The sequence below is a fragment of the Dinoponera quadriceps genome, unplaced genomic scaffold (genome assembly GCF_001313825.1).
Source record: "Dinoponera quadriceps isolate SergipeBrazil2010 unplaced genomic scaffold, ASM131382v1 scaffold1476, whole genome shotgun sequence".
Lineage (NCBI taxonomy): Eukaryota > Metazoa > Arthropoda > Insecta > Hymenoptera > Formicidae > Dinoponera > Dinoponera quadriceps.
The window spans coordinates 535,709-561,934 of NW_014555863.1; the positions used below are offsets into that span (position 1 = coordinate 535,709).

The following is a 26,226-nucleotide window of genomic DNA, read 5'->3' on the forward strand; positions in this document are numbered from 1 at the left end:
GGCGAGTAATCGCGCGGCGATAAAGCCGGTCCCCGCTGGCCGCGCCGGTGGATGTGACGTCGCCGGGGGCATGTTAGACAAATTGGTTATCCTAGTGGGAATAAATAGGTTAAATTCCGCGGTGATGGCGGTAATGAATGGCCAGGTGAGCCGAAAAACGCGCGTCAGCAGTCGCGGCCGGGCCGATAAAACTGGCGAACACTTTGACCGAGGGGTCTTTGAGTAATTTCTTACTGTTTATCTGATTGACAACATTCGCACGAATATAAACATTCACGTGAAGCGAAAATGTGTCATGTTCTTTCCCGGCTGGGATACACTTGCAGCATCGAAACGATTTCAGGGCAGTGTGAGAGAAGCTTATGAAGCGACCCAAACGACACGATTACAACTGCACGTCGCTGCTCGAAAATCACGCTCTATGACAGACACAACGAATATCCTGCTGTTCTCATAGACACGCTTAGACGCAACAGCACTATACGTTATACAATAGTTATTATCAGAGATAATATTTTTTTCCATACCAGCGTTAGAAATAACGCGCAATCCAAGCTGCGGCCTCACAAATACATGTATCAGTATGAGACGTTTCTTTGCCTTTCTAATATTTTCCTAGCGCATATGGTAAATTTATACATAGATTAACAAATAAATCTAATTAAACTATTCGTTTGCGGCTGCCGTAAATTTCGACTTCAATGCGAGTATATCCCAGTCGCGCAATACAAGTCTAGTGAATTATGCTACATTAATTAACAGAACTTTTCTGCCTGTAATAATGACAAAAAAAATGCGTATGCATATGGAAATAATGAGAGCAAATTCTTCTCGCGAAGGTCGAACTAAGGATACTGTTGAAATCACCTCGGGATATCTAGAAGATCGTCGTTGATGACTGGACGCGTCCTCGCAAATGAAGCGTGTGTCTCGATACGGCGTGCGAATTCTCGGATAAGTTTCCGCGGGAACCTCGAGAGAATGAAACGTCCGCGATTTCAGAGGGCCCGACCGTAAGTTATTTAAAAGAGAAAGGGCTTTTCTCCTGACGGCGCAATCCCATTTCCAATTTCTCTCCCTCCCACCCGCTTGTAATCCGAGGGAGGAGCGGAGGTTGTTTCGAATTAGCCGGGAATCCACCCTAAAAACGCTACAATCTCCCACAGTTCACGTCCCACCCTCACGTCTCGTCTTTCGTGTCCTCTTTTTCCCGACGAGTTCTCTCTCTCTCTCTCTCTCTCTCTCTCTCTCTCGCCTATTTTATCTTCTTAGCGTTCCCGGCTTAAAGTACGCCGGAAATTCCGAGGAGACGGCTGTGCGTTCTCAAATGAAGAAACGTGACTTATCTCTTCTTCCTAATTGCACTTCATACCCATTAAAAGCGCAACGTCATCTATTGAAATCGAGCTGTTTCCCGCGCCTCTCCGGCGCTAATTTTCCCTTCAACCTCGAAACAGTCAGTGTATCTTCTCCCGCGAGCATTTAATTTTTCTACTAATTAACTAATTAGTCCTTATAACTCAAAGATAAACTACTTTCTATCAAAAACTTGAGAGCCTCGGTTTTCCAACAAATTTGCTTCAAGGCGCCTCGAAGCATGCTAAGTGAAGCGGAGAATTACAGTAACGTCAAAGTGACGTCCGAGTCGGCGAGAAAACGATTGTATACTCACTTTTCGCTCATTCTCGCATGATTTTGACTTCGACGTCATCACTTATGTTCTACCTGGACTAGAAGCGAGGACAACATCGACGATTGCGTATCGAGCCGCGCTGTCGATCGGCGCGCGCGTCAGCGGGGTGAACGACCGCGAGCGGGCACAGCGGCCTTGCCCCCACTCTCGCGCAGTCAGCTGACCGCTCCAGCACGTGGCCGCCCCGGGCCACCACGCGGTCGTTCACTGCGCTCTAGCGCGCTAGCGTTCGCTAGTACCGCGAGTGTTTAAAGGGCCGTAACTCGCATGTGAATCGACGTAGAGACATGAAATAAGAAGCGATCTTCTTGGCCATGCGCTCGTGTATTATTCTTTTTTTATATTATTCTTTTTTTTCTCACCGATTCAGAGGAAAGCTGGGAAACGTTGTGAGATTGTTCGCATAAGACATCCTCTTTCATTCGTAACAATAATAATATTAACAGTAATAGCAAGAACTATAATAATAATAACTTTATTAGTTGATGAAGTTTAATAACAGAAGATACAATACATTATTACACCGGTGACAGGCAAAAGGCATCAGCGTTAAAGCTGTTTTTATTATCTTACCTGAACGCACAGATGTTTAATCGACGTGACGCGGAATCTAATTACTTGCAGCGGAACGAAAAGATTACGGTAATATTAATATAGATCACGGCGAAGGAATAATACGCAAACGTGGCTTATAAAATGAAAAGCCGTGTGTAATATAAATACCGTGAAATATCCCAAAACAAATTGTTACGCAAAACGCACGAACGATGTGAAGCGTCGATACGCGAAAACCGAAAGCTCGCCGTTCGCAAACTCAGTATTGTGATCTCGATTAATTAATTTGTGTTATCATCCTGCGACTCGAGATCATCGGCCTCGGGGCGGTTATTCCGTTAGATCATCTCATAATTTCAACTTAACGGCGAAGTCGCCGCGATACCCCCGCAAAACGCTATTACATTAATCCGCGATAATTAATTACCGCGGCGCGATTCGCCGACTCTTACACTCCGGGCGACGCTGCACTTATCAGAAATAATTAATTGCCTGGGCGACAATATCGGACCGCGGCGTAACTATTCGCCGGGCGATATATACCCGCTTAGTATAAAGTTTTCGGCGATTAATTATGGGCCCGCCGGCCGTAATATCCCAGATTAGTCCTAGTCGGGATAATACTGCACCGTATCAGCGTTCCGTGGCAGATATTTCGCCGGCAGTTCATCACGAAAATCGCGCCGGATCGACGCCGGGTGTCGCGCCGCGTCGCATGTCGAGACGCGGATTTAATCGCGCGTATAAAAAATTGCCAGGCGCGTGATAAATTTGCGCGGTCGATCGCGAGCGCAGACGACGAAGATAAATGAAGCGAGTCTGAAGGACTCGCGTCGAAATATATCGCGGGCGCGAATTAATGCTTACGCTGATGCGCGCTCGGTATTCGATTCGTCAATGTTATTACCGTTTAATCCACACGGCGCAACGGATTATAAAGGTGGAGTTCATTCAGCGACGTCGTCCGTCTCTGAAACAACGCGCGAGAGAGGCACGCGTACACAGAACGGTTTATCTCCGGAGGCTCGTTTGCAATTAAGAGCCGCAATAAAAAAAAGAGAGAGAAAGAGAAGAAAGAACGGTAGTCTCGGGTCATTCGACGTTATGAAGAAATATGAGGTATAGGCAGTCCCATTGGCTCGCGGTAAATTATGAAAAAGGAGAGCGGAATGGAGCGTGTGGTCGAGAAGGAGCGAGCGAGCGAGAGAAAGAGAGAGAGAGATCTCGAGTTAAATTTACGAGGAAGCCCGCAAGCTCGTCGCAGACAAGTGCCGCGTCCACCTCGTAAAATCTCCCCTTTTCAACCTCCCGTTTTCTTTTTTTCCCTTTCTCTTCTCCACTCTCTGCCACATCCCATGTTCCGACACTTCCGCTCGTGTACCCCTCTCCACCCCCGTCCGCCTCCCCCTATCTGTACCCCTCCGTTCATGTTCCACTCTCTGTGTCCATGATCGTTCGTCTCTATTTCCGCCTCTTCGCCTCCCCCGATTCTCTCTCTCTCTCTTTCTCTATTTTCTACGAGCGTAGAGTCCGCGGGGAACTGCCACGGTGCAGTTATACCCCTCGAACCCGACGGCCAAGGCTTGTGTGCGTGTGTGTGTGTGTATGTATTGGCACGCTCGCGCGCGTCCTCCCGCGTTGATTAACCCCCTTGTAATTCCACCCTCGTAGTTACGTTAACGCCACGAGCGTTAACCTGTCTGCCTGTCTGCTCCGCCGTCGACGTGCTTCTTCAGCCACCCCGCTACGGTACACACACCTCCACCGGCTGTAATTCACCCCCCCCTCCCCCCCCTTGGTATTCTTTTTCCCTTTCTTTATCGCACTGAGAATTAAATACTCTCTCGATTTACCCGGGCTCGAGCGCGGTTTCGCATCCGTGCACGCATCGGGATGTCAGCGCTCAGAGCAGATTTCCAACCGTCGGGATCCACGGCGACCGCCGTGAACGAGGATATTTATTCGAAGTGGAACTCGCCGCGTTAACTCGCGCGTGCGAGGCGTTTTTCGCTCGTTAAGAGGATTTCGCGTGGATCTCGCGAGTCCGTCAAACGGACCTCTCTGCGCGCTCTCTCAAGCTTCTTAAATTCGTCGCGCGATACAAGTCACGTGCACGTCCGTTCGCGCGGATGTATCTCTCGCTCTTACTCCCTCGCGTCGTCGGGAATGCCTCGTCGCACACGTACAATGGCGATAAAAGAGTTGAAGGTGAGACTTGACTCGGGCACGCGAAATCGCTGGACTACGACTAACGTTGGTAACGTCCGGCGTGTCCTTCGTAACACACTTGTCGCATGTCGTGCGTCGTAATCGTTCGGGGCCGCATACATTTTCCACGAGATGATAAAGACGCGAGCGTACGTACATATATGTGTATATATATATATATATGTGTGTGTGTGTGTGTGTGTGTGTGTGTGTGTGTGTGTGTGTGTGTGTGTGTGTGTGTGTGTGTGTGTGTGTGTGTGTACATATATATATGCTCGCTAGCACCTGCTCGCATATTCGGCGTTGATTAATGCATGCCGTTTATGTATTCAGGCGCGATTAGTATCGTGGCGTGATTTAAAGAGGCTGCACCCGAGGCGGCGGCGGCAGCAACCTCGCTGCGTTAATTCCCAAGTAATCTACAAAATAGCGGAGCTCTGCTCTCGCCGCTCGTTATCTCGCTCTTGGTTATTTCTCTTGTTCTCGCTATTTTTTTTCTCATTTCCACGATATGTTAATATTTACCGTTTCAATTATTGCATCTCTCCTGTTTCCGCCACCGCTCCGCCGCGTCGCTAATCCTATTAGTCTCTTTCTTAATGACGCAATTCAATTATTCCCGGAATTCTGCGCCCTCGTTAATATCCTCCGCGATGTTCCGCGATGTTAAGCGCAAAAATCGAGCGACGGAAGCGTGAGAGTTACGTTGCGCGCGCGATAAGAAAAATGCAAAGTTACAGCGTCGCGAATTCTCCTCCATCTCTCGCAAACATCGGAGATGTTTTTCGAGGAAATCTTAGCGGATTTTCCGCGTGCGCGCGCGCGAGAGAGAGAGAGAGAGAAAGAAGGGTGGCGTTTTCGGACAATGATATATTGAAATCCAAAGCGTATTCCACGGAACAATGCTTATCATAGTTCGCAGGCGGGCCAAACGGAAGGCACCGTCGGCGCCGTAATACCATCGGATCGATCAGAACGAAAAGTGCCTTCGTGGTTCGCGTTCGAAAAACTGTGCGCTTTCGTTGCCTCTTATTGGTAGTTGGCGTACGGCCAACGGAGCTTTTCCACGATCCCTTATCCGAGAGCCAACGTCGAAGGCAGCGACGGTGCCGGTCGTAAGTCAATTATGGGGTGGCAAAGAGATAATGGAAAATCGGCACGGAAGAAAAAGAGAGAGAGAGAGAGAGAGGGTGCAAGGAGGCAAAGAGTAAATGCCCTAACGGAGAGCGATGTTGGAAATTAATCGGGCGCGGGTAATTGATCGCGGAATGTAGGAAGAACGAGGCGAGAGGAAAGCAAACGCGCGTAACCTGACGTCGACTTCCACGTCGCGATTTTCTACACGTACAGAGTGAAAAGGCATTTTGAGTGAGAGAAAGAGAGAGAGAGAGAGAGAGAGAGATATTCTTAACTCCGAAATAATAAATTCCCCTTCCGATCCCTCTTACTTCTTCCTCCGCGTGCTTGGCGGTCCTGTTACATTTTTATCGAAAATGAGGAAATTGGACCACCGGACCCGGCACGGATTAAAAGAATGGCGCGCGCTTCCCGGGAAAGCCAGCCGTAAAAGTCCGAAGAGCTTTCTCATGGTTCCGCGGTGGAGGGCTGTAAACTTCATTCCGTGGACGTGGGTTTCGACGATTTGCACGATCGACCGCGCATTCCGCCGCGAACGCCTTCTCGCGCGGCCAAGAGGGACCGAACGTGAGTAACCGCGCGCGCGGATCAATTAAAAGCGAGTCGAAGAGGCGTCTGCGCGGGGGAAGGGGGACGAATTGGGGGCTGCGAAAGGGCGAAAGAGAAGATCGCGAGAAACGATGAAAGGGTTTGCCGGGCTGGCGAAACGGCCGGCAGCTAATATCGCGAGAAATACTGTTATTGCTGCTAATATTTCGCCGCGGAACTCCCAACAGCCGACGTCTGCCTCGGGAAATCTCCTTATACCTGGACTCGCGCCGAAAAGGGTTGCGAGAACGATACCGCTTTTCGCTTCCGCACCCCCGCCTCCCGTATCTATCTCTGCGGCAATTCTCGCCGACTCCCCTTTCCTCTCCGCCTCCTCCGGCCGCTGCGTTTCTCGGCGTTGCGAAAATTCCCGTAGGAAATTTCGTTCGAATGAGGCGAAGCTCGTACGAAGCGCCATTTAAGACGTCGTGCCTCTTTCTCCCTCTTTCTTCCTAATCGTGTCTCTCTCTCCGACTCTCTCCGAGACGTTAAACGCATCGATCAACGCGAGCTGCCTCAAACTCGATTCACCTTCAACGATAAACATTCATCTGCAAATTCGTTGGGAAGAAAGAGAGAGATCCGTCCTTCCTCCCGTTGATCGCGAGACGATCTTCATCACGAGTATCGAAACGTTCGCTTTATCAGCGGCCGTTTGCCTCCCCGATCAGCAACTAATATCCCGAGAAATACTGTTATTGCCGCTAATATTTCGCGCGAAACTTTCCGACGCCCGAAGTCTGCCTCGGGAAATCTCCTTATAACTGGATCCTGGAAGGGTTGTAAGCGACACCGGCCCCGCCTCCTCTCCCCTTTCCCCAGTCCTCCCGCCCGGCCTCCCCTGCCCCTCCATCCACCGTCGCGCCGCCGTGTAATTCACGTCGGTTCTTGTTCCAGAGCTCGGCTGGAAAATTCACGATGAGCCAGCCGAAGAAGAATCCTTCTCTTGAAATTATCGTTGCCTCACATCCAAGTTGTCTGCGTCTCTTATGTAGAGAATTATATACTTCATAAATATCGCTCCCGACAGTACACGTTTGCAACGTGTGTTTTACGACGCGGTTGCGGTAAGATAATAACGTATCGGAATCGATGTTTCACGTCAACGGGTATTTATTTGATTCACTCGACAGCGAGGAATCTTCCGTGAGGATGAATTTCGCCCAACTTCGAATTTTACAGGGAAAATTGGTTGTTGCGAGAGATGTCGTTTGCGAGAAATTCACTGTCACACACTCGTGGATACAATTGTTATCGTTTGCCGCACTCTTCTTCTTGATTCAACATTCCAGTTATTTCTTTATTAGGATACTTTCGATCAAATACTTGAACAGCCCCCGCCGCTGTTATCAAATAGCGAGCGCGCGTAGTTCACGTTATCGAGATGGCTTTTCAGTCCCTCCATCTTCGAAATTCATTTCGGACTTATCTCGCGGCGAAGAATGAGCATATTTTATCTTAATGTAGACCAGAACTCGTCGAAAAGAAGCTCTCGACGAAAGCTCTCTTGCTCGGCTTCCGCCGTTAGGTAACTTTTATAATCCGCGTTCCTTTAATCGGGAAGTTCCTTTCGGAAAGACTTTATCTTCTTACCGAGTCTCCTCCGAGAGGATTTTAAACGATACTATCCCATACATTTTACGCCGTTTCTCCCACGGCTCGGAGCGAAACGGAAGAAAATGGTGCCGGGTGGTGTCATGGCAGACCCGTACGGATAGCTTTAGAAAGAAGATCCCCTTTATGAACTTCCATCGTCTGATATCACCGCCAACCCTTTCGCGGTTCTCTCGCGATTCTAATTAAAAAATAATTATATCGGACCTCCTCCCCTCTTTCAGGAACCGAAACGAGATACGCTTAAATACCAGAGTTTACCGTTCGGCAAAAGTTTAACATTTTCCTAAGAGATGCACTCTCATTGGAGGGGAGATAAATAAAATTTCTCCCCTCCGCGGGTAAAAAAATTTCCGCGACGTGAATAAATTAGATACTGCAAGGCAGCGCTTTGCGAGAGCGCACTTATAAATTGCGAGCCATTTTCTCAAATTACCGCTCGTCGATCCGCGAATAATGCCGCGTTACCGGGACTTTGTACGTAATATTATAAGTAATTACGTATCGTTACGAGGTAACGTACACGAGACGGTCAAAGCCTCGTTCCGCGTGTGTATAATGAAATTGTGTTTCTTTCTGCGTTCGCCCTCACGTGCTAGCGCGGAGTAATCGCGCAACTGTGATACCGTCGACAATCTGCTCTGATACCGTCCACTACGTAGTTTCCGTTCACTTCGCGTTTTATGATGAAGATCATACGCGAAACCATCGGGGTGAGGGGGGGGGGGGGGGGACTACCCGATTCCCCGCGCGAGTAAAGTATCGAAGCATTCACACGACTAATTTGCAAACACGATCCGACTCTCGTACAATCCATACGAGATCGTCGAAAATAAAGTCACGCTTCGGCGCGTAAAAACGAAGTTCGCCTCATAAATAGATGAGAGCGTCATCTGAGGAGAGAACGTACGTGAGAGTTAATTACACGAGATATACGCGACATCGCCGTAAAATATATCCCGTACTAAAGCCGAAAGCGTTTCGTCTAATATCGCGGGGTAATCGAATTTTCCCGAATGAGAAGCAGGACGCGCCCCGGCAGAGCGTTCATGAATAATATCCACCTCCCCTCCCCCGTCGGCTCGAACTCCTCGGCGAGGGATCTTACGTAACCCCCCATACGCTCCCCCTACGTGCTCGGTAAAAGTCGTCGCGTCGTAAACGGCGAGAAAAGTCGGTGTCCGATAGTTAAAAGGATTAGTCGAGCCGCAAGCGACCGCCCAGAGGACGGGGGGGGAGGCGGGGTAGTGGCTGGTGAAAATTTCACCAGGACCGGTTGCAATATCGCTTTTACGGGTGCACGGTAAAACCGAAAGATGCCTCTAAGCCCCGTCGTAGCTGGCGTACGTGCTGCTCGATGGGCATTAAGGGGTTAAGGTGCGCGAAACGCCCAGACAGCGGCGGGAGAACAGGGGGCGGACTGCCTGATGGGGATGCAGGTGGCGAGGGTCAAAAACACCTTCCCCGAGAAATATCCACGACAAGCTCGCAGCGGGCGAAACGGGCGCTCGTAAAACGCTAGGAGCCGGATAAGTGGCCGGAAAGACGGGACGAGGTTCTTAGGCGACAATATGTTTTTCCAGCGGCGGAACCACCGGTCGAGGGGGATAAATCACCCCCGGCTGTAACCCGAAATGGCTACATCGACCGTAATCGATGAGTCTATACCGCGTAATTTCATCCCGCGCGCGCCCGTGCGTTAGCGAAATAAGAAAGCGTATACAGTACAGATATTTTTTCACCGGCGATAAATAATACCCCGTCGTGCCCTCGAGATGAAACGGCGCCAAGAGTAGCCCGATAAGTTCGTAAGTTGAATTCGCCCGAGAGATAACGGTTGCTCGGCCGGGAGATACGGTCGAGTGAAAAAAGTCCACCCTCCGGCCAGACACGAGACGTTCGCGCTAACCAAGGACAGGTTGATCCCTGGCGCGCGAGCACGGCGGCGGTGAGGATTAAGATGCGCGCGAGGAGCAGCAGCCGGGAGCAAACTAATCCGCTAACAACGCACACCGCTCTCGCTACAGCAGTAGCAGCGGTGGTAGTAGTATGGGTGCGCGAAAAGTCGGACAGGCCGCAGTCGCCGCGAAAGAACGGCGATTCGTGAGCAGCCCTCTCGCGTAGAAATATCCGCGCGAAAGTCCCGGCTTAAACCGACACACGCCAGCTTTGCCGTGGGCACGACGAACGATCGGAAAATAGAAACGAGCACGAGCGGCAAAGCTCGCAGACTCGGCCGACGACACGTACCAGCCAGCCGACCGACCTACCTAGGCTACTTACCTACCTACCTACCCACCGTTCCTCGCGAGCTCGCTCTTTTTCCCCGCGGGCACAGTAAAATCTTAACGGCGCCGTAAAACCGCGATTTATCGTCCCTCGATATAAAAATAAATTACGGCGCCATTATCTTACGTACACCGCGAGGTAGCTACGTGTCGCGGGGAGACGGCGCGTATAAGTCGCCGTGCTTGTTTGAGCGCGAGACAATGTCGACGGAGGTGGAGCGAAGTTATCGGAGGAGGCGCGATTGCCGCTGCCGTGACGGGGATTTCGAGTGCTCTGAGAATTTTGCGAGTCGCGATTAATACGCGAGCCTCGCGTATACGAGGTAACGCGTAAAGTTCCCGTCGACGCCCCGGGAGTGTCGCGATCATTTTCGCCCGAGATCGGCGATGGATTAACGCGCGTCGCCAACGGCGACTCATCGTCGCGTTACGGCGTTTCCAGAGATTATCGGACAATTCGATAACACGTTGCCGGCAACTTCTTCCATAAAATCGCGACTGACGCGAGACGCTCAGCTGCGCGCGAGCCCCGGCAAGTTTTCGCGGACCGCCGTCTGCTCTGGAATCCGGCCATGGGCATCGTTAAGAGTACATATGTCAGCCGGGAGGCGCCGCCCGGCGATGCGGAACGCCAAATGGGGAAAAAACGCCGGCCGAACTTGGCTCATTACGGCGGCACGGTTTTTGATCTAAATGCGAATCTAACGAGGACACCGCGCCCTAGTCGAGGGGGAATCTTCGCCGCGAATCTCACTTATGGCGCACCTTGGGAGAGAAACGCTGAATGTGTCATAACGCGACGTTTCGTGCTCCTTAATAGCGTTCACGCTTAGCCGAAGGAAGATGCGTGAGAAGATGTTGAAAGTACCACCAAGATGTCGTCGCGTTTCCCAAACCTTCTTTCAGATCGCGTCATGTATCGAAATGCTTCATTCTCACGCCCAACGTGGAGGAAGTGAACGTGAATGTTGAAATTTTGCTTCTAACGTGAAATAATCGAAGTTTATATACAGTTGTGAAAAATCCCGATTTTTTATCGCCGGAGATAAACAAGAAGAAAACGGATCTTTCGGAAAAATTGCTTTCTCTGCTACTTAAATAATATGTGGGGTAATTGTTAATGTCCTTCGTATGAATAATGTAATAATATTACCATTTTATGCCTTCCACAAGAGACTTTACAACTTTTTCGGAAACTTTTTTCCCAACGATGCGATGTTTCTTTCGAAACATTAATTCCGAGCCTTCGAAACTATAAGTTTATATGAGATATAGTTACGAAATATTTTTTTCGATTTTTCTTCGGGAAGAAACCGAAAACCGTGGAATAATTGAGAGATCTGGTTTCCTCCCAACTATTTTCATTCACCCGCAAAGAAAAACTGAGAAGAACCGCGAGAAAATTGAAAAGACGCGGATTTTTTCCGAATCTTTGCAGAGTACAATAAGAGATTAAGTAAAGAGAGATTAGATTGATGAGGCCTAATACGCGTCGATTATCCGGACGATTGTCCCCAACAGCGCCGTCCTGACCAACGTTAACTCGAGTCGTCTTGTTCCCGTCGCTGCGTACGCCACTAACCGATCGATAGCTCGAGCCATCGGACTGTGACGGATGGCTTTGTGCCAGTGCTCGGGCAGTTCTGGCTTTTGTTTCAGTTTTTAGTACGTCCTCCCCGCACCCTCTCGCGCCCGGTTATTTTCGCACGAGTGTATGAAACCACCCCTAATCTCGAGGGTTTGATGAAGCAGCCGTCTGTGCGTCATGACAAATTCCATTCCGTTCCGTTTCAAATTTCATACTCGCGACGAGAGAGAAACATCCGGTTTCGAATTTTCGACCAGCGTTTAGCCGCCACGGTCGAATCGACAGCAGCAGCTGCGATCGTGTTGATTATCGTTGTCCGGCCACACAATCCTTTCGCTCGTCTGTTTTTCCTATCTGTTAACAAGAACACATCGTTCCGCGAAAGTGCCATTATAGCGGGTGTCTCAGTTTCTAATTAAATCACCACGCCATCGCATCAGCGAATGGCAATCGAGGGAAGTAGCTGCTTCGCGGTATATCGCCCCGGCGCGCGGTACGGGCTGAAAAATAGAACGCCATTACCGCTGTCGGGAAGCCAGGAAGGTTTTAGACACGTAACGAAGCGGCGGCTAATTAAATTAAAAATTTCAATGCGGTCGCAATCACTGCGAAGAGCTTCGCGGGAACGAAGTGCGTCCCCGATATTTGTGTCTCAGTCTGGCTGCTCGAAATATACGCTTTTTCCGTATTCCGTTCCTAGAAATGAAATTACCGTAAGCGAATAACACGGTGCCGTGTATTTTTCAATTTAATTCATCGTCTCTTCGCGTCATGTTTTCTTCGCCAACGCGGTCTTCCTTTATTCGCGATAATGCTCGATTCAACTAACCGAAATTGTCCGAATTCCACAAAATCAGGTCGCCTTCGATGGGCTCAAATCATGCGTGAAGCGACGGAAACAGGCACTCGGGCGAAGTAACGATTCTATCCGGCTCGGAAAGAGGCCGTAGAAACAATACGACCGCCACGTTTAACTCGCGAATTGAATGAACTCTTATTCATATTCATCGTACGTACCACCTTTACACGCGCCATAAAACACGCTTGGCGCGCTTTAAACGTCGCACGGCGCGTCGCCCCGCTCGCGGCTCGTACGTTAAAGTGAAAACGGCGCGCGACTAGTCGGACGCGCGAGAGCGTCCGACCGGATTCGGCCGTTACCACTGAACAGATTTTATTGTCGCTCGCGCTGCATCGGCGCCATCAAAACGTCGTGTCGCGTTCGAATAAAACTCAAGCCTGCTCGGTCCCCATTATTTCGCTCGTTAAAGTCCTCCTTACGTGCCGTACTTTGTCATGGAGATGCGTCTCTGGGATCTCGACTTCGTCCGGCGTACTATACGGGCGAAAGTTAGCCGAAAGATAGAGAGAGAGAAAAAAGAGAGAAGGAAAGACGAGATACGCTGAGTGTAAGACTACTTTCCTGCCGAATACGATACAAAATGCTTCTCGGAATTCGTGACACTCCCAAAGGGCACGCTCGGCACATCATCCCGCGGAAAGCACGATAAATAAACGCGAGGTCTCCACCAGTCTTGCAAAAACACGCAGCGCCGCCGAGAAAGAGAGAGAGGTTAATTACGAGTTCGGCAAACAACAGCTCGCTCTCTCTCTTTCTCTCTACACGTCTCTCGACCGGGACGATTACGCGAGCTCGACGAGAAGGCCAAAGCGAGAGAGAGCCCGTGTTTCTCTCGTTTCTCCTCGCCCGTTTCCGTTGACAAGCTACGAACGGATATCTCGTTGGGGCCGAGGCGGACGGGACGGCGCGCGATTGGCCTTTTCAACACGGCAATCGGCGCGGCGTTTTCCACGACGGTTACCTAGATTGGCTTCCACGAAGAACTCTTACGCCCGCTCATTCGCCCCTGCCTTTATTCGAGCGGTACCGACCGGTCGCTTGGCTAGCTGGCTGGTTGGCTGGCTGGCTCGTCGACTCTTCCGGCGATCGCGAGTGACGCATACTTGGGAAATACTAGGCGTCGAGGCGCTTAGACATCCCGGCGCCGTTCACGTGCGGCGCCGCACGCAAACCCTAAGCGCTATTAGCCGCGCCGTATCGACGACCCCCGGCCGATCCCCGGCCAACCTTCGACCCTTGGCTCTCCTCGGTCGCCGCCGATCGTCCGTAACCCCTTCGTACGACCCGATGTTATCAGCCCGATAACTTCGAACGGTCATCGCCTGCTCGTCGACGCGCAGACGGACCGATAAAGTCGTTTCGCGGATTAGACGTCGTGCCACGCTTTATCTAAAATATGCTATCAACCGCGGAGGAAGAGAGAAAGAGAGAGAGGATCAAGTCTGTCTGACGCGCCGTGCAGGCGATAAGCCTCCGCGTTACGTTGTCCGCGATTTTACGAGCGGATCGCGAGAACCGGCGAGATGCGACGATCTTTGTGACATTTAGTTTCCGATACGAGGGGAAGTAGTTGAATATATATCACTCTCCGCGGCTTGAAATTTTTTCCCCTTTTCCATATTTGTTGCACATTTGTGCCTTGGAAATATATGTGTGTGTGGTCGGTCACGAGAAGGTTGCAACACGTTTTTCTTGCAAAAAAAGGACTTTCACGGGCTTTAGGAACCGAGGCACGGATTTCGTAATGCCAGATATTAATACATTGTTAACGTTAATATGGGAAGATGTAGTGCCAGAACGTGAATCAACGTGTATCAAATTATCCTCCGGTCTACGCTCGAGGAGAATTATTACGCGACAAGCGTATCCCATAATTCCCAATTAATATAATTCCCCAATTAACCGACCCAAGAATATATTCGGATCTATACTTTTTTACTATGAATTTTGTAATGCACCCCGTGTCCAATAGGAGAAGTGAATTCTTACTAATTCTCTGGAGATACATTTTTTCCTACCGGAGATACGTTGCGAGACTCATCGGGAGGAGAAAACGTCGCAACTTCTTTGTGATTGACTGTACTATTCCACGGTCGGGAAAATGTCATGTGTACACCGGGTATGTAAAGAATATGAGGAAACATTTATCGCACAGGATCAAACAGCGCACGCCTCGGACGGAGATGCTTTTCGAGCACGTTGTATAAATGCCATTGGCAATTTCAAGAATATCAAATACACGAACGTCAAAAAGGCAGAGGGGCCATTTATTATTCGAGTCATGCGGCGTTGCCGATTGAACCGGCGATATTCCTGAAACATGTTCGCGTGGAATAGCGAAGCGGGGTTGCAACGTGAATAAGAGATCGTTTGCCGTAAGGCGAGCCGAAAAATCTTGACCTTACCGTCTCGCCGCCGCCATCTTGCGAACGTCGTTAAGCTTAACGACCGCTTTCGGAATTGCCCCGGCCTTTTTTCGCCATAACGAGACACGGCACTTGGCTCTTCGCACCCCATTCTCCATGGTTCCCCGTGCGAGAGACATTTAAGTCCGTAACTCCATTGTTATGGGGGCGGGGAGGGAGGAACCGCGCGAGCGCGAAGGGATGAAACGAGAACTTTAACTTCGCCCGCCTCGCATAATCGCGCACGGGAGAAATCGATTAACCGTTGAATTTCGCGATAAGGGCCCGGCAGGATAGGAATCGCCTTATTTGCGCGAGCAACCCCCCCCCCTCCCTCTCTTTACTGCAATGAGNCCCGCCTCGCATAATCGCGCACGGGAGAAATCGATTAACCGTTGAATTTCGCGATAAGGGCCCGGCAGGATAGGAATCGCCTTATTTGCGCGAGCAACCCCCCCCCCCTCCCTCTCTTTACTGCAATGAGCCATGTGTGGGCGAAATGCGACGCGCGCTTCGTGCAATTCTGCCGCTCATTTCGGTTAAATGCGCTCTAAAAGGGAGGCATCTTTTAATCCGTTACTTATCCCGACGCCCTTTGCCGTTGCACTCTCGGGGGACAAATTTTATCCGCCCGGCGATCCGATCGAATGATCGCTTTATTTAGTACAAATATTCACGCAGTCGTTAACTCGATCGAGTCGTTTACTCCTTAGTCGTTTACTCCCGACGTATATCCGGTCTGATCGTTCACGTTTAACGAGCATCTCTCGGGGGCAAAAGCGGCGGGATAACAAACGGACGGTCTCGCCGATCGAACTCGCCGTTTTGTTCGGCACGCGCCCTTCGCTCGCGGGCACGCGGGGGGGGATGGAGCGCCGGTTGTTCCGCGTCCATGAAACTTAATATTCCGTAGGAAGGACTTACGTAAAGACGCCGACGGCAAGAAGAAAGGCGCACGACGCCGGTAAAAACCCGCCTCACGCTCCCCTTCGTCCGTTTCACCTACACCCGCTCGAGCAATCGATAGGGTGACTCATCGAGGGCGGTGACAGTGCTTTTTACCCCTCTTCTCTTCCATCTACTCTCCTTCTCCTTCCTTCTCATTCGCTCCCGCTCCTCCCTCCGTTCTCCTCGCTCTTGTCTACGCTATTCCTCTTCATCCATCCCTTAACTTCGTTCTTTCGACCTCGCTTCCGGTTCTAACGCCGCTCTCGCGAGCGTGTCTAAACTTTAAAACTCCCCGCAGCAGCCCACTTTTCGCAGGAACCGTGCATATAGGTATTTGTGTGTGTGTGTTGGGCCTTGTGAGGCGACGAAATAACGGGACGCATTCCCAAGTATGCGCCCGACAGCAGCTGCAACTGTACGCGCACTTTTGCGCTGCAAACTGGAACGCGAACCGCAGCCTCGTCCGCAGCCAATTTGTCGCCCCGTCTGTACGAGCGATTCGTCCCTCCCGACGAGCCGAAAGTCACGTTTCGTTTTCGTTATCTGAACTTTTCGCCGACACGGCGGCGGCGGGTTTCCGCGTTGTTCCCCGCGATTGTACGCGGAAGTATCGCGATAACGGCGGCGAAATTAAATTCGGCGTCTTTCAAGCCGTTTCTTCGCTTTACTGCCGCCGCCGCTTTATCGTCGCAATAATCACGCAATTACAGTATATCGCGTGCGTGCGTACGTGTATATGTTTGTCTGTGTATGTGTGCGTGTATATATACCTTGCGCACCGATGATTTAGAGTTTTCCATTTACCTCGCGAACTTCGCGTCTAATTTACACGGGGGAGGGTAAAGTTCGAGCGCGGAATAATCCGTTTCCGCGAATGAATTCCGGAACGTCCTGCGAAACAACTTCGAACATCGTCCACATTTCTACATTATCCTCGCCGCTCTTAATTGTCTCGTTCGCGTAGCCCTTCCCGTGATCCCAACAGGCGTTCAAACTTTAAACTGCTTCATTCCACGCGAAATAACGAGACACGTTCGCGGGAGGGAACAACGCTGCGAGAACACGCTACCCCTCCCCTCTCCATAACGTCGCCATAACCCGCCACTGGCCTGCGAATCTCTCGCCCGCAACCAATTCGTTAGACCCGTGCAAACCGTCCTTTCGCTGATCCGCCGATTCTCCGACCGTCGTCCCTACCCACCTGCCTTACCGAGTCCGGAAACGTGCGAACTTGTAATGTTAAAAACGCAGGTAACGGCGGAACTCGGGCGTCCGAGTCCCGCGGCGAAGTTCCACTTTCGAAAGTGCCGTGGAACTCGAATTTCCGAAGCGCAAACAAGGAAACCGACGGCGGCGTTTCCGCATCGCCATTCGCGACTCGACGCGCGGCTCCTCCCTTTTCCTACCCTGTATTGTTCCGAGAACGTGTACGTTCTCAAATATCGCCGAGAAAATTACCTCAACTTCTTTTCTTTCCCGTAATTTTATTTCCTCCCTCTCTCTCTCTCTCTCTCTCTCTTTCTTATCTCAACGAAAGGATAACGCGTTCCGGAGATAGACGCGCGATGAGGGCTTAAAAATATCCGACAAAGCGTTATCTTTCTCTCTCTCATTATTTCTCCGAAGGCATCACGGAGCTCATTAAACGCGTCCGAGTGGTCGTTTTTTATTTTCGTCCCCTTTCCCCGCCGCCCGTCCCCAGACACAACGCGCGTCCGCTCGCGCCACGTGAGAGATTTTTTTCAAGACGGGATTTTAACGAGCACGTAGCACATTTTTCAGAGTCTTCCTCGCCGGTTGCCTTAATACTTCTCGCCCGGCTCCTCCGCGCGCTCCTCCGTACGTGCTCTCGAAGTTTAAAACACACACACACACACCCCACCGCTCGCCACCCTTCCGTGCACGCGCGCGCGCGAGTCGGGATTCTTAGAGGACGAAAATAACGAGATGCATTCGACGAAATGCGACAGCTGGAGAGCCGCGCGTATCCACGACGAGTGCGCAACGGAACGTCGTCGCCAGGCAATTTGTCGAGCTCGAACGAACGAACCGCCCTTCTCTGTCTGATTCATCCTCGCGTTCTCGACGTTCTCCGCGTTCGATAGCCGTTCTTCTCGTAAATTCTTTGCGAAAATTACAAACGTCGTGCGCGCGTCTCATACACGGTCGCTGTCGAGCTAACGAAGTTGCGAGACAAGCGACAAATTGGACGGTAATATTAAGGTAGTCGAGTCGCAGAGTGTTGTATTTTCCGTGACGCATCAAGGGGGCCGCTTTTAAATGTAATACTTATCGAGTAAATTTACATTCTTTATAAAATGCATTTATTTCTATCTGAATAATAAATGCTAATTTTTGAAATGAAGTTGAGACGGACAAATTTATACAATATTATAAGTACGAAAATATTTTTATTTTTTAATCTTCTTATTACGTTATTTCTATTCGACGGCTGATCTAATAGAGATAGTGGAAAGAGATATATAAATATTTAAATATATGTATATATATTTCCAACGTTTTTTACCATAATTTGTGAACTTTACACCGCTATATTTTTAATACGAAATGATAAATAATTCTGAAATTTTCATATATTTCTATATTAATCTTTAATATATTACGTTCTATTAAAATACTAAATGTGGTTTAAAACGAATTAAAAATAGAAGCTGAAAATAGGACATTAACCTCAAGAAATACGTATGAAATGTGTCATCTTCAGTTGCGAACATTTCAGCTTCCAAATATCAATCTACTTCTAATCATGCCAATAATTAGGTTATATTTAAATCTATAAATACACAGTAAAAAATTTTGTACAAATAACGGTCTACTGAAATTTTTGTGTTAACATGGGAATATGTGGAAAATATATGTTAAGTCAACATATTCGCTTTGTGTAACATATTATTTTTCCAGCTCAGTTATTTACACAACATTTCTTACCGTGTAGTACAAGTTTCAACGAATTAAAAAAAAAGACTGATCTTATGCTGCTTACTACCTTAAGCGACCGAACAAACGCGGTTTCTCGTTTCACTTTGCCCGATTGATCGGCTCTTTGCGCGAAGAGCTCTCGCTAAAAAGAAACATAAAGATCCGGAGAGATCCGTAGGCTAACAATGCCGTCGTTTGTAGCTTTGACCGACCGCCGAGGCGGAGCCTCGCCCGCCAACCTGTTTCCAAAGAGCATCCTTGATTAATCGATTACAGCTAATTGATCGGTCGAACTCCGCCTTTCCCGCGACATCACTGTTTCCCGCGGACGCGTTTGTATTTTTCCCCGGGTAATTCGCTCGTCGCCGTTCCACGTGCAACAAGTTAATATTGCTGTTTTTGCGGCTGCATATACGCGAAACTGGTCGAACCGAGGCTTCCAGGGAAGATCGTTACACGCGAGCGCGAGCGTTGAATGATGAAACGTATCGACGCGAATGATGAGAGTTCACTGCCCATTCGCACGCTCGGAATCGCAGATTTGCGATCGGTATTTACGTCGCGGCCGCGGCTGCCATAAACGCGAAGCTACGGTGTTTATTGACGATGCCGTGCAAACGCGCGCTGAATAAAACCGCGCGAGCTCGCATTCAATGACGTGCGTCTGCGATTTTTCACCATTGTCACAGTTCTACCCCCGGCTCTCGTAGTTTCTGCTTGCTTCGTGTCGCGGGATTGCGCGGCTGACAGCAGGAAACAAGCCCGATAATTGTTAGTCCAAACCTACGATATCGGACCGAAGCTTGCGCGATTCTTCAATTATTTCCCGTCCTATCTCGCGTATTCATTCGGAATTTGATCTATCGCGAGATCCAGCCGCGATTCGGAGGCTCGATAGACTTCTTCTCGATGAGAGACGAGTTCCCTTTCGTCTCCCGGCTAGAGAATTGCGAGTTGAGAGTAAGTCGGGACACGTTCAGCAGTGAGTATTTTTAGTCCGACCTGCGAGAGAGAGGAACGGGATCTCGAAAGCGGGAAAGCTTTAAGCTGCCGAATCAATACCGGGTGGCGGAAGTGAGACGGGAGTAGAGAGAGAGGCTAGAGAGATAGGAGAGTCGCGCGGATGGAAGAAAGGAAGGAAGGAAGGAAGGGACAAAGGAGGCCAAGGAAAGATTCAACTTGGAATTCTTGCACGCTCGGTCGCGCGCTCGCCGATATAGCGCGCCGATAAGAGCGGCTCCTGTGTGCCGATTATTTCGCGCGAGAATATCGGCTATTCGGCCAAGATGACAGCCGTCAGATCAGCATGGACTCTTTCTGTCGATTCCTCTACAACGTCGTTCTCGCCGTTATCGTCTTTCTCAGGATCATCAGTGAGTAGAGCGCGAGAGCGAGACAGCCGATCCGGCCGGATCGTTTTTTCCCGCGATCCCGCGGAAAATTCCATTTCGCAAGCGTCGCGGAAATAATTGCGATCGCGCAAAACGATCTACGACGCGACACGTCGCTTCATCGGAATAACGTCGCATCGCCGACAACCGCGTCTTTTTTCCCGCGGGGTTATTTTACGCGCGGACACGTGCGCGTCCGTCCATCGAGGTTATTTAATTAAATAATTAGCTGCTGGTGTTTTTCTTCTTCTTATTATTATTATTATTTCGTTTTGTTGATGTATCAGCGATTACGCGAAACGGCCGCGTATGAACAATCGTAATGGCCGCGCGATGTAAATTCCTGCGGTCGCAAGCTCTATATTAACGGGCGAGGTGTACTCCGCCAATATTAACCTGTGCTGAATAAATTTTATTAGTATTCCATGCGAGCTACCGCGAAGATAGTCGGAATATCGGATAACCGCGACTGCAGTATTTAACTTGGCTATCTATCCCGGGCGCGAGCTTAAAGCTTAAAGCTCGCGCCATTACTCTCTCCTCCGGCGTCTGCACCGCCGGATAATACCGCGCCTTCGACGATCCCCAATGACAAGCTTTCTTACCGTAATCGCCGCCGCGATAGATTAGCCGGGAACTTAAATTGGATCCCGGACGCGGTCTGTGTTCGGCGTTCCTCTCCTCCCGTTTCGCCCCCTTCCGCGGAGGAGCGCGACCAAACTCGAACGACGTTTCACCTATTCCACGATCATCGCGAGGAATTGATCTTCCCTCAGTTCTCGTGGATCATCTTAGGTCCCGCCGGGCAATCATCTTACATCGGAATCTCGCGGAATTCCGTGAAAAATGCAGCGGGTCTCGCGGAATTCCGGCCGGCCGCCGGGAGATTAATACGGCGGACGAGGGCCCCGATATCGGAGACGCATCGATAATCCGCCGGTAATTATCGATTACGCACCATCGTGCGACCTTTGGAACGTCCCGACGGCGGCTGCGGGCGAACGCGTCTCTACCATGATCTACCATAACTCAGAACCTTGACCTTTGCGCCGCTCGTTATCCGCTGATATTTAAAGACCGAGGCATCGCACGCCACGCGAAACAACGGTGCCATTCGGGATTTCTGCGAAGCAATATTCCTCAAGAAGCACACGGCGACTATTATCGCGTGCGGAGTCACGTCAAGCGGTCGCTCAAAGGAGGGAGCGGGAAGGAGGAAGAGGGAGAGGAGAGAGAGAGATAGAGAGAGAGTAGCGGACGCAGACGCATGCGTCGGGTAAAATCGATGCCTAATTTTCTACGGCCGATACACGATCGTCTCGCCGTCTCTTTCTCTCTCTCTCCCACTCTCTCCCTCTCTCTCTCTTTTTTTCTCTCGAATTAGACGAACATGACGGAAGTAACGTGGCTGAATAAAAACGCGATGTCTATTCCTCCCCCGGACTCACCCGTTTCGTCGTTTTTTACGATACCTCGGCTCCCACCCCGCCTGCTCCATTTCGCGTGACCGATCGCGATTATCATACGGATTTTCGCGGAAATATTTGCATTCTTCCGCGGGAAGTATCCCCCGTCTAAATAATTCGTGTCGCTGCGACGGCGAATTCTCGTCCCGATGATCGATCATCTTTTTACCTTCGCTATCGTAGCCTCTCTCTCTCTGTTGAAGACACAAATAACGATAAAATGGTATTTTCTACAAGGAAGAATGTTTTTTGTTCACATCCTGTAGATTATAATTGTACGTTTCGTTGCTCTCGTTTCCGATAACTTTTTTTCATCATCGAACGACGTGTCCCAATGAAATTTCTTTCTCGCATGTTCGCAGAAAACGGCCTCCTCTCCTTCGAGAACCCCAACTACCATCTGGATCCAGCCCGGCTGGACGATGCTCTGAACAGCAACGAGAATGACGGCTCTCTGTACGACGAACTGTACCAGCAATTGGTCGGCAGCGGCGGCAGAGGCGGCGAGGTGACCGGCGGCGGGGGAGGGGACGGTGGAACGAGGGTGCAGGCACGCAGAACGTACGCCACGTTGGATCTGGGCAGCATGGGGGTGGACGTTACCCAGGGCCCTCTCACGCAGGATTCCGTGACGGACGACGCTTCCGACAACACGGACAACCATAACCTAGGGTGAGTACCGTTAACTCTGTCATGTTCTTCCTCTCTGCTCGTTCCCTTCCCTTCGTCTCTCTCTCTCTCTCTCTCTCTCTCTTTCTCTCGTGCCGTCGTTGGCGGCCGATAAATGGTTTTCCGATTCGCACTGATGGAAAGATACTATCGCGCGCAGGACGATGGAAATTAAGGACGTGCCGGGACGAGAATACGGTGAAATACCGTCGCTTTGACCGAATTCCCCGACATTATTTGCTTATCGCGATGAATTTGCCGTCCGCGTGAAATACTCGAAATTAATCGCTTCATTTTCCCTTTTTCCTCCATTTTTTTTATTCTTTTTTCGCGCTCCCGGCGGAGTTATTACAACGTATCTCTCTGCCATCGTTATGCGTCGCGAGGACGATGATGACGGGGAAACGCGAAAACCCGCGGGGTCACCGGACATCCCGCTGGGAAGAAAAGTAATAATGAAGAGTTATTACTTTTAATATCCGCGAAACCACTACCACCGATAACACGCCGCGTCACGAAACATGTATTATGTAACCACACGACCGCGCATCCAGATAGCTTTCCACCGAGAGATCCTTTCCATCCCTTATCTAGACTGAGACATCCGTGCATTCACGAGTCTCTCTCTCTCTCCCTCTCTCTCTCTTTCTCTTTCTCTTTCTCTTTGAAGCGCGGCAAAATGGAATAAGCTCTTGCAGCAAAATCGAGAAGCTCTCTCTTTTTCCCTCGTAATATAAGGTCCGGCTACCCGCCAGCCGTCAATAAAACTTTCGAGTCGGACCTCTCTCATCGGGATACCGCATAAAATTTCAATAAATCCGAGAGCGAGAGAAAAGAGGGCTGGCGGGACGGCTCGGGGTGGAACGGAACGGTCGATGGTACAAGACAGTTCGAACTTATTCGCGACTGTTACACGAATTCGAACGTGGCACAGATCGAAATTCACCTCTCTCTTCTTTTCTCCTCGCATTTCCCCCGCGACTCCGTGCCGCTGTCCGATTCCGCTATCGAGTTTCCGAGGATATTTAGGATAACATGGAATCGCGATTAGCGCTCATGAAATAGGAGACCGAGCTGAAGCACAGCAAAGAGGTTATGCCTCGGATAAAAGGGAAATTTATCTTAGAGAAGAAAATCGAGAAAAGAATGATAATAATTGTTAATCAATTATAAAGATACATTAAGAGAAATTGTAGTTACTTTCGATCTCAACTTAACAATAAATAATACGTTCCTTGTTTGATTTTAACCACAAAAATAGTAGTAGTAATACGCTAAGTAGTAGTTATTATCACTGACACGATAATAACGCTCACTATGTAATGTAGTAATAATTCGGTTATCGTTGCTGAAAAGCTAAGCAATATCCAAAACACGTTTCTTCGTTTCTTCGGAGGCCTGAATGATATTAATTTTTAATATCTCCAGAACAATGAAGGAGCCAGACAAACTTTCCTATCTTCATTTTCACAGGCGCTCAGTTGTCTTAAAAAAATTTATTTCCTTTTCTCCGTGCTTTCCTGTACTTCGTAACATCTGAAATAGTTGAGCTCTCACTTCCTTCGCGTCTTTAATCCCGGGAACAAGATTTTCCGAAAGCTCAAGACACAATCGCCTTCCAGTACCTGCGCTCAGTTTCAATCTACTTTTAGTTAAGATCGAAATTAGATTCGCCGCTTCAACCGGCTCCTATAATTAGTTTCGGTTGCCTCCTCTTTCATCTAACTTTCGATCATTACAGGTGCTTTACTTTGAAAGAAATATCTGGCCGGTATTTGATATTTCTTTTGTTTTTCTTTTAGGTCAAGACCTGATATATATCGCCGAATTAATATTAAATATGAGATATCAAAGTAAGATTAAAGCTCATCTAGATTCCGGACGGTTAGCAAACGATCATCTATCGCTTCTCTCTACTACAATTTTACTTTCCATTATCGTGTATTTCCTTCGTGCTTCTCGATTTCCGTCGGACGATTCGAATAAGTACAGGCTACATAAATAAAATCGCCCGAATGGAAAGAAATCAACAGGGGGATAAGCAATTTTGTTCATTCTACGGAGGAGTCAAGACGCATTAACGGTTAGCCGCAGGCTCCAGCGTGAGAGTTCTTGCCTCTACGGTATAATAAACTCCTTTCTTACCCTCGGACTCGGACCCTCTTGCCGGCCCGGAAATCCGGGCGAGCATAAAAATGCAATTAAGGAAACGCCCGGCGTCTGGCCGCCTCCGCGCATAGTGCTCCTCCTGAAAGGTGTCTCTTCTCTTCTCTGTTCCCACCGTTTCTAGATCTTTGGTCTCTAATTCGGTTTCACATTTTCCTCCAGCTTCTCCATCCTCATGTGCTTTTAGCATGACTCCCGATAACGCGAGTAAATCCGTATTAGAGAGAGAAAGAACAAAACAAACAATATCGAAAATCAGACATACCGAACGAAATTCAGGGAGAGAGGAAGAGAGAGAGAGAGAGATTTTATATTATAAAATACAGTTCTCTCCCGGCAAGTTTTCGAATGGAATATACCTTCTCGTAAAGAGCGCGAAGGTGTGTACGGGTAAAATATAAAGCTATTATTTTAGACGCGTTCTCTCCTCTCTCGGCCACTCCGGATATGATACACGGAAAAGTTCATCCCGCGAAATTCACAAATGGGGGGGGGGGGGNAGTAGCACATTGACTCGTTCGTACACTTTTCCCCGGCCGTGTAGCGGTCCCTTGTTCGCCCCGTGTTACCGGTAAAATGGCGAAGTAAGGTAATGACGCCATCAGCCAACGAGAATACGGTGTTCCTGATCGAATTTTACGGGCGGCGCACGGCAGGGAGGAGGAAAAGCAGATTTCAGCCCGGCGACGACCCGGCGAAGGGCTTTCATCGCGGTACCACGTTAACTTGATTTACGTGATGTGCTCCTAACATACGCAACGTTATGTCGTTAGGTGCTCGACGCATCGGAATAGCTTCGTGCTTCCGGAATCCGTCGCTCCCGCTCCGTCGTCGCGACGAAATCGCGGGTAATCTCATCTCCCGTTCGATGAGCGCGCCGATACGCCAAATTGCGTTTAGCACGCGCCGCGTGTAAACGTGCCGCGAATTTATGAATATAAGAAACACGAGATCTTCTACCGTAGCCTCGCAAAAATATAAATTCCATACTTTCTCTCTCTCCCTCTCCCTCCTTGCTTCCCTTGTCCCTCGCTTTCTTTCTCTATCCGCACCGCGATATCCGATACAATATAACGCCCGTAATGGAATATCGGCGGGTAATATAATATATCCACATTATATCTCCGATATTATATTATCATCGAGCTTTCGGGAGCTTTAAATCCGCATTTCCGCATGTATTCGCGTCATGTATTCGCGGAATCGTTCGCTTCCAGCACCGCCGACACGTTATCACTCCGTGATTCACGGAGTCGCGCTTAAGAAATCGCGAACATCGGACAACCCGCGGACCGACCGAAACCTCGCGAAACGCTCGTTAAAACGGCATGCCGATAAGCACTCGGTGCGTCGATGGTTTCCAGGGGAAAAAAAGGGAAGTCTTTACGAGGGCGCCGCACAATTTCACACAGGACGGTCACTTTGTTACCTTCAGGTGGCGGAAGGGAGGGGATGGGCGAAAGGGGGACGGCATAGAAGCGCGCGCGAACTCGAAGACGACGGTCCGAGCATGAAACGTCCCGACATTTCCACCTCCGGCTGGATATTAGGCGATAAGCTGGCTGTAAGGGGCGGCGAGAGGGCGAGGAAGGGCCGGCGGTCGAGTCACGATAAGGCAGAAGGTGCGAGGAGGATGGCAGGGTGTGTGTGTGCGCACACGGAGATTGAACTCAATCTAAACTTGCGACAAACTCCCCCCCCCCCCCCC

General features: G+C 49.7%; 1 protein-coding gene across 9 annotated transcripts in view; it reads left to right on the forward strand.

Annotated features, from left to right (window-relative positions):
- The window catches only part of LOC106745620 (amyloid beta A4 precursor protein-binding family B member 2-like), a 160,611-nt gene that overhangs the window by 85,984 nt on the left and 48,401 nt on the right, over window positions 1-26,226 (forward strand). For all 9 annotated transcript variants that reach the window (XM_014621396.1, XM_014621395.1, XM_014621391.1 and 6 more), the window contains one exon: window positions 22,046-22,355. In XM_014621396.1, the coding sequence (XP_014476882.1) occupies window positions 22,046-22,355 (310 nt within the window). The remainder of the gene's footprint in view (window positions 1-22,045; window positions 22,356-26,226) is intronic.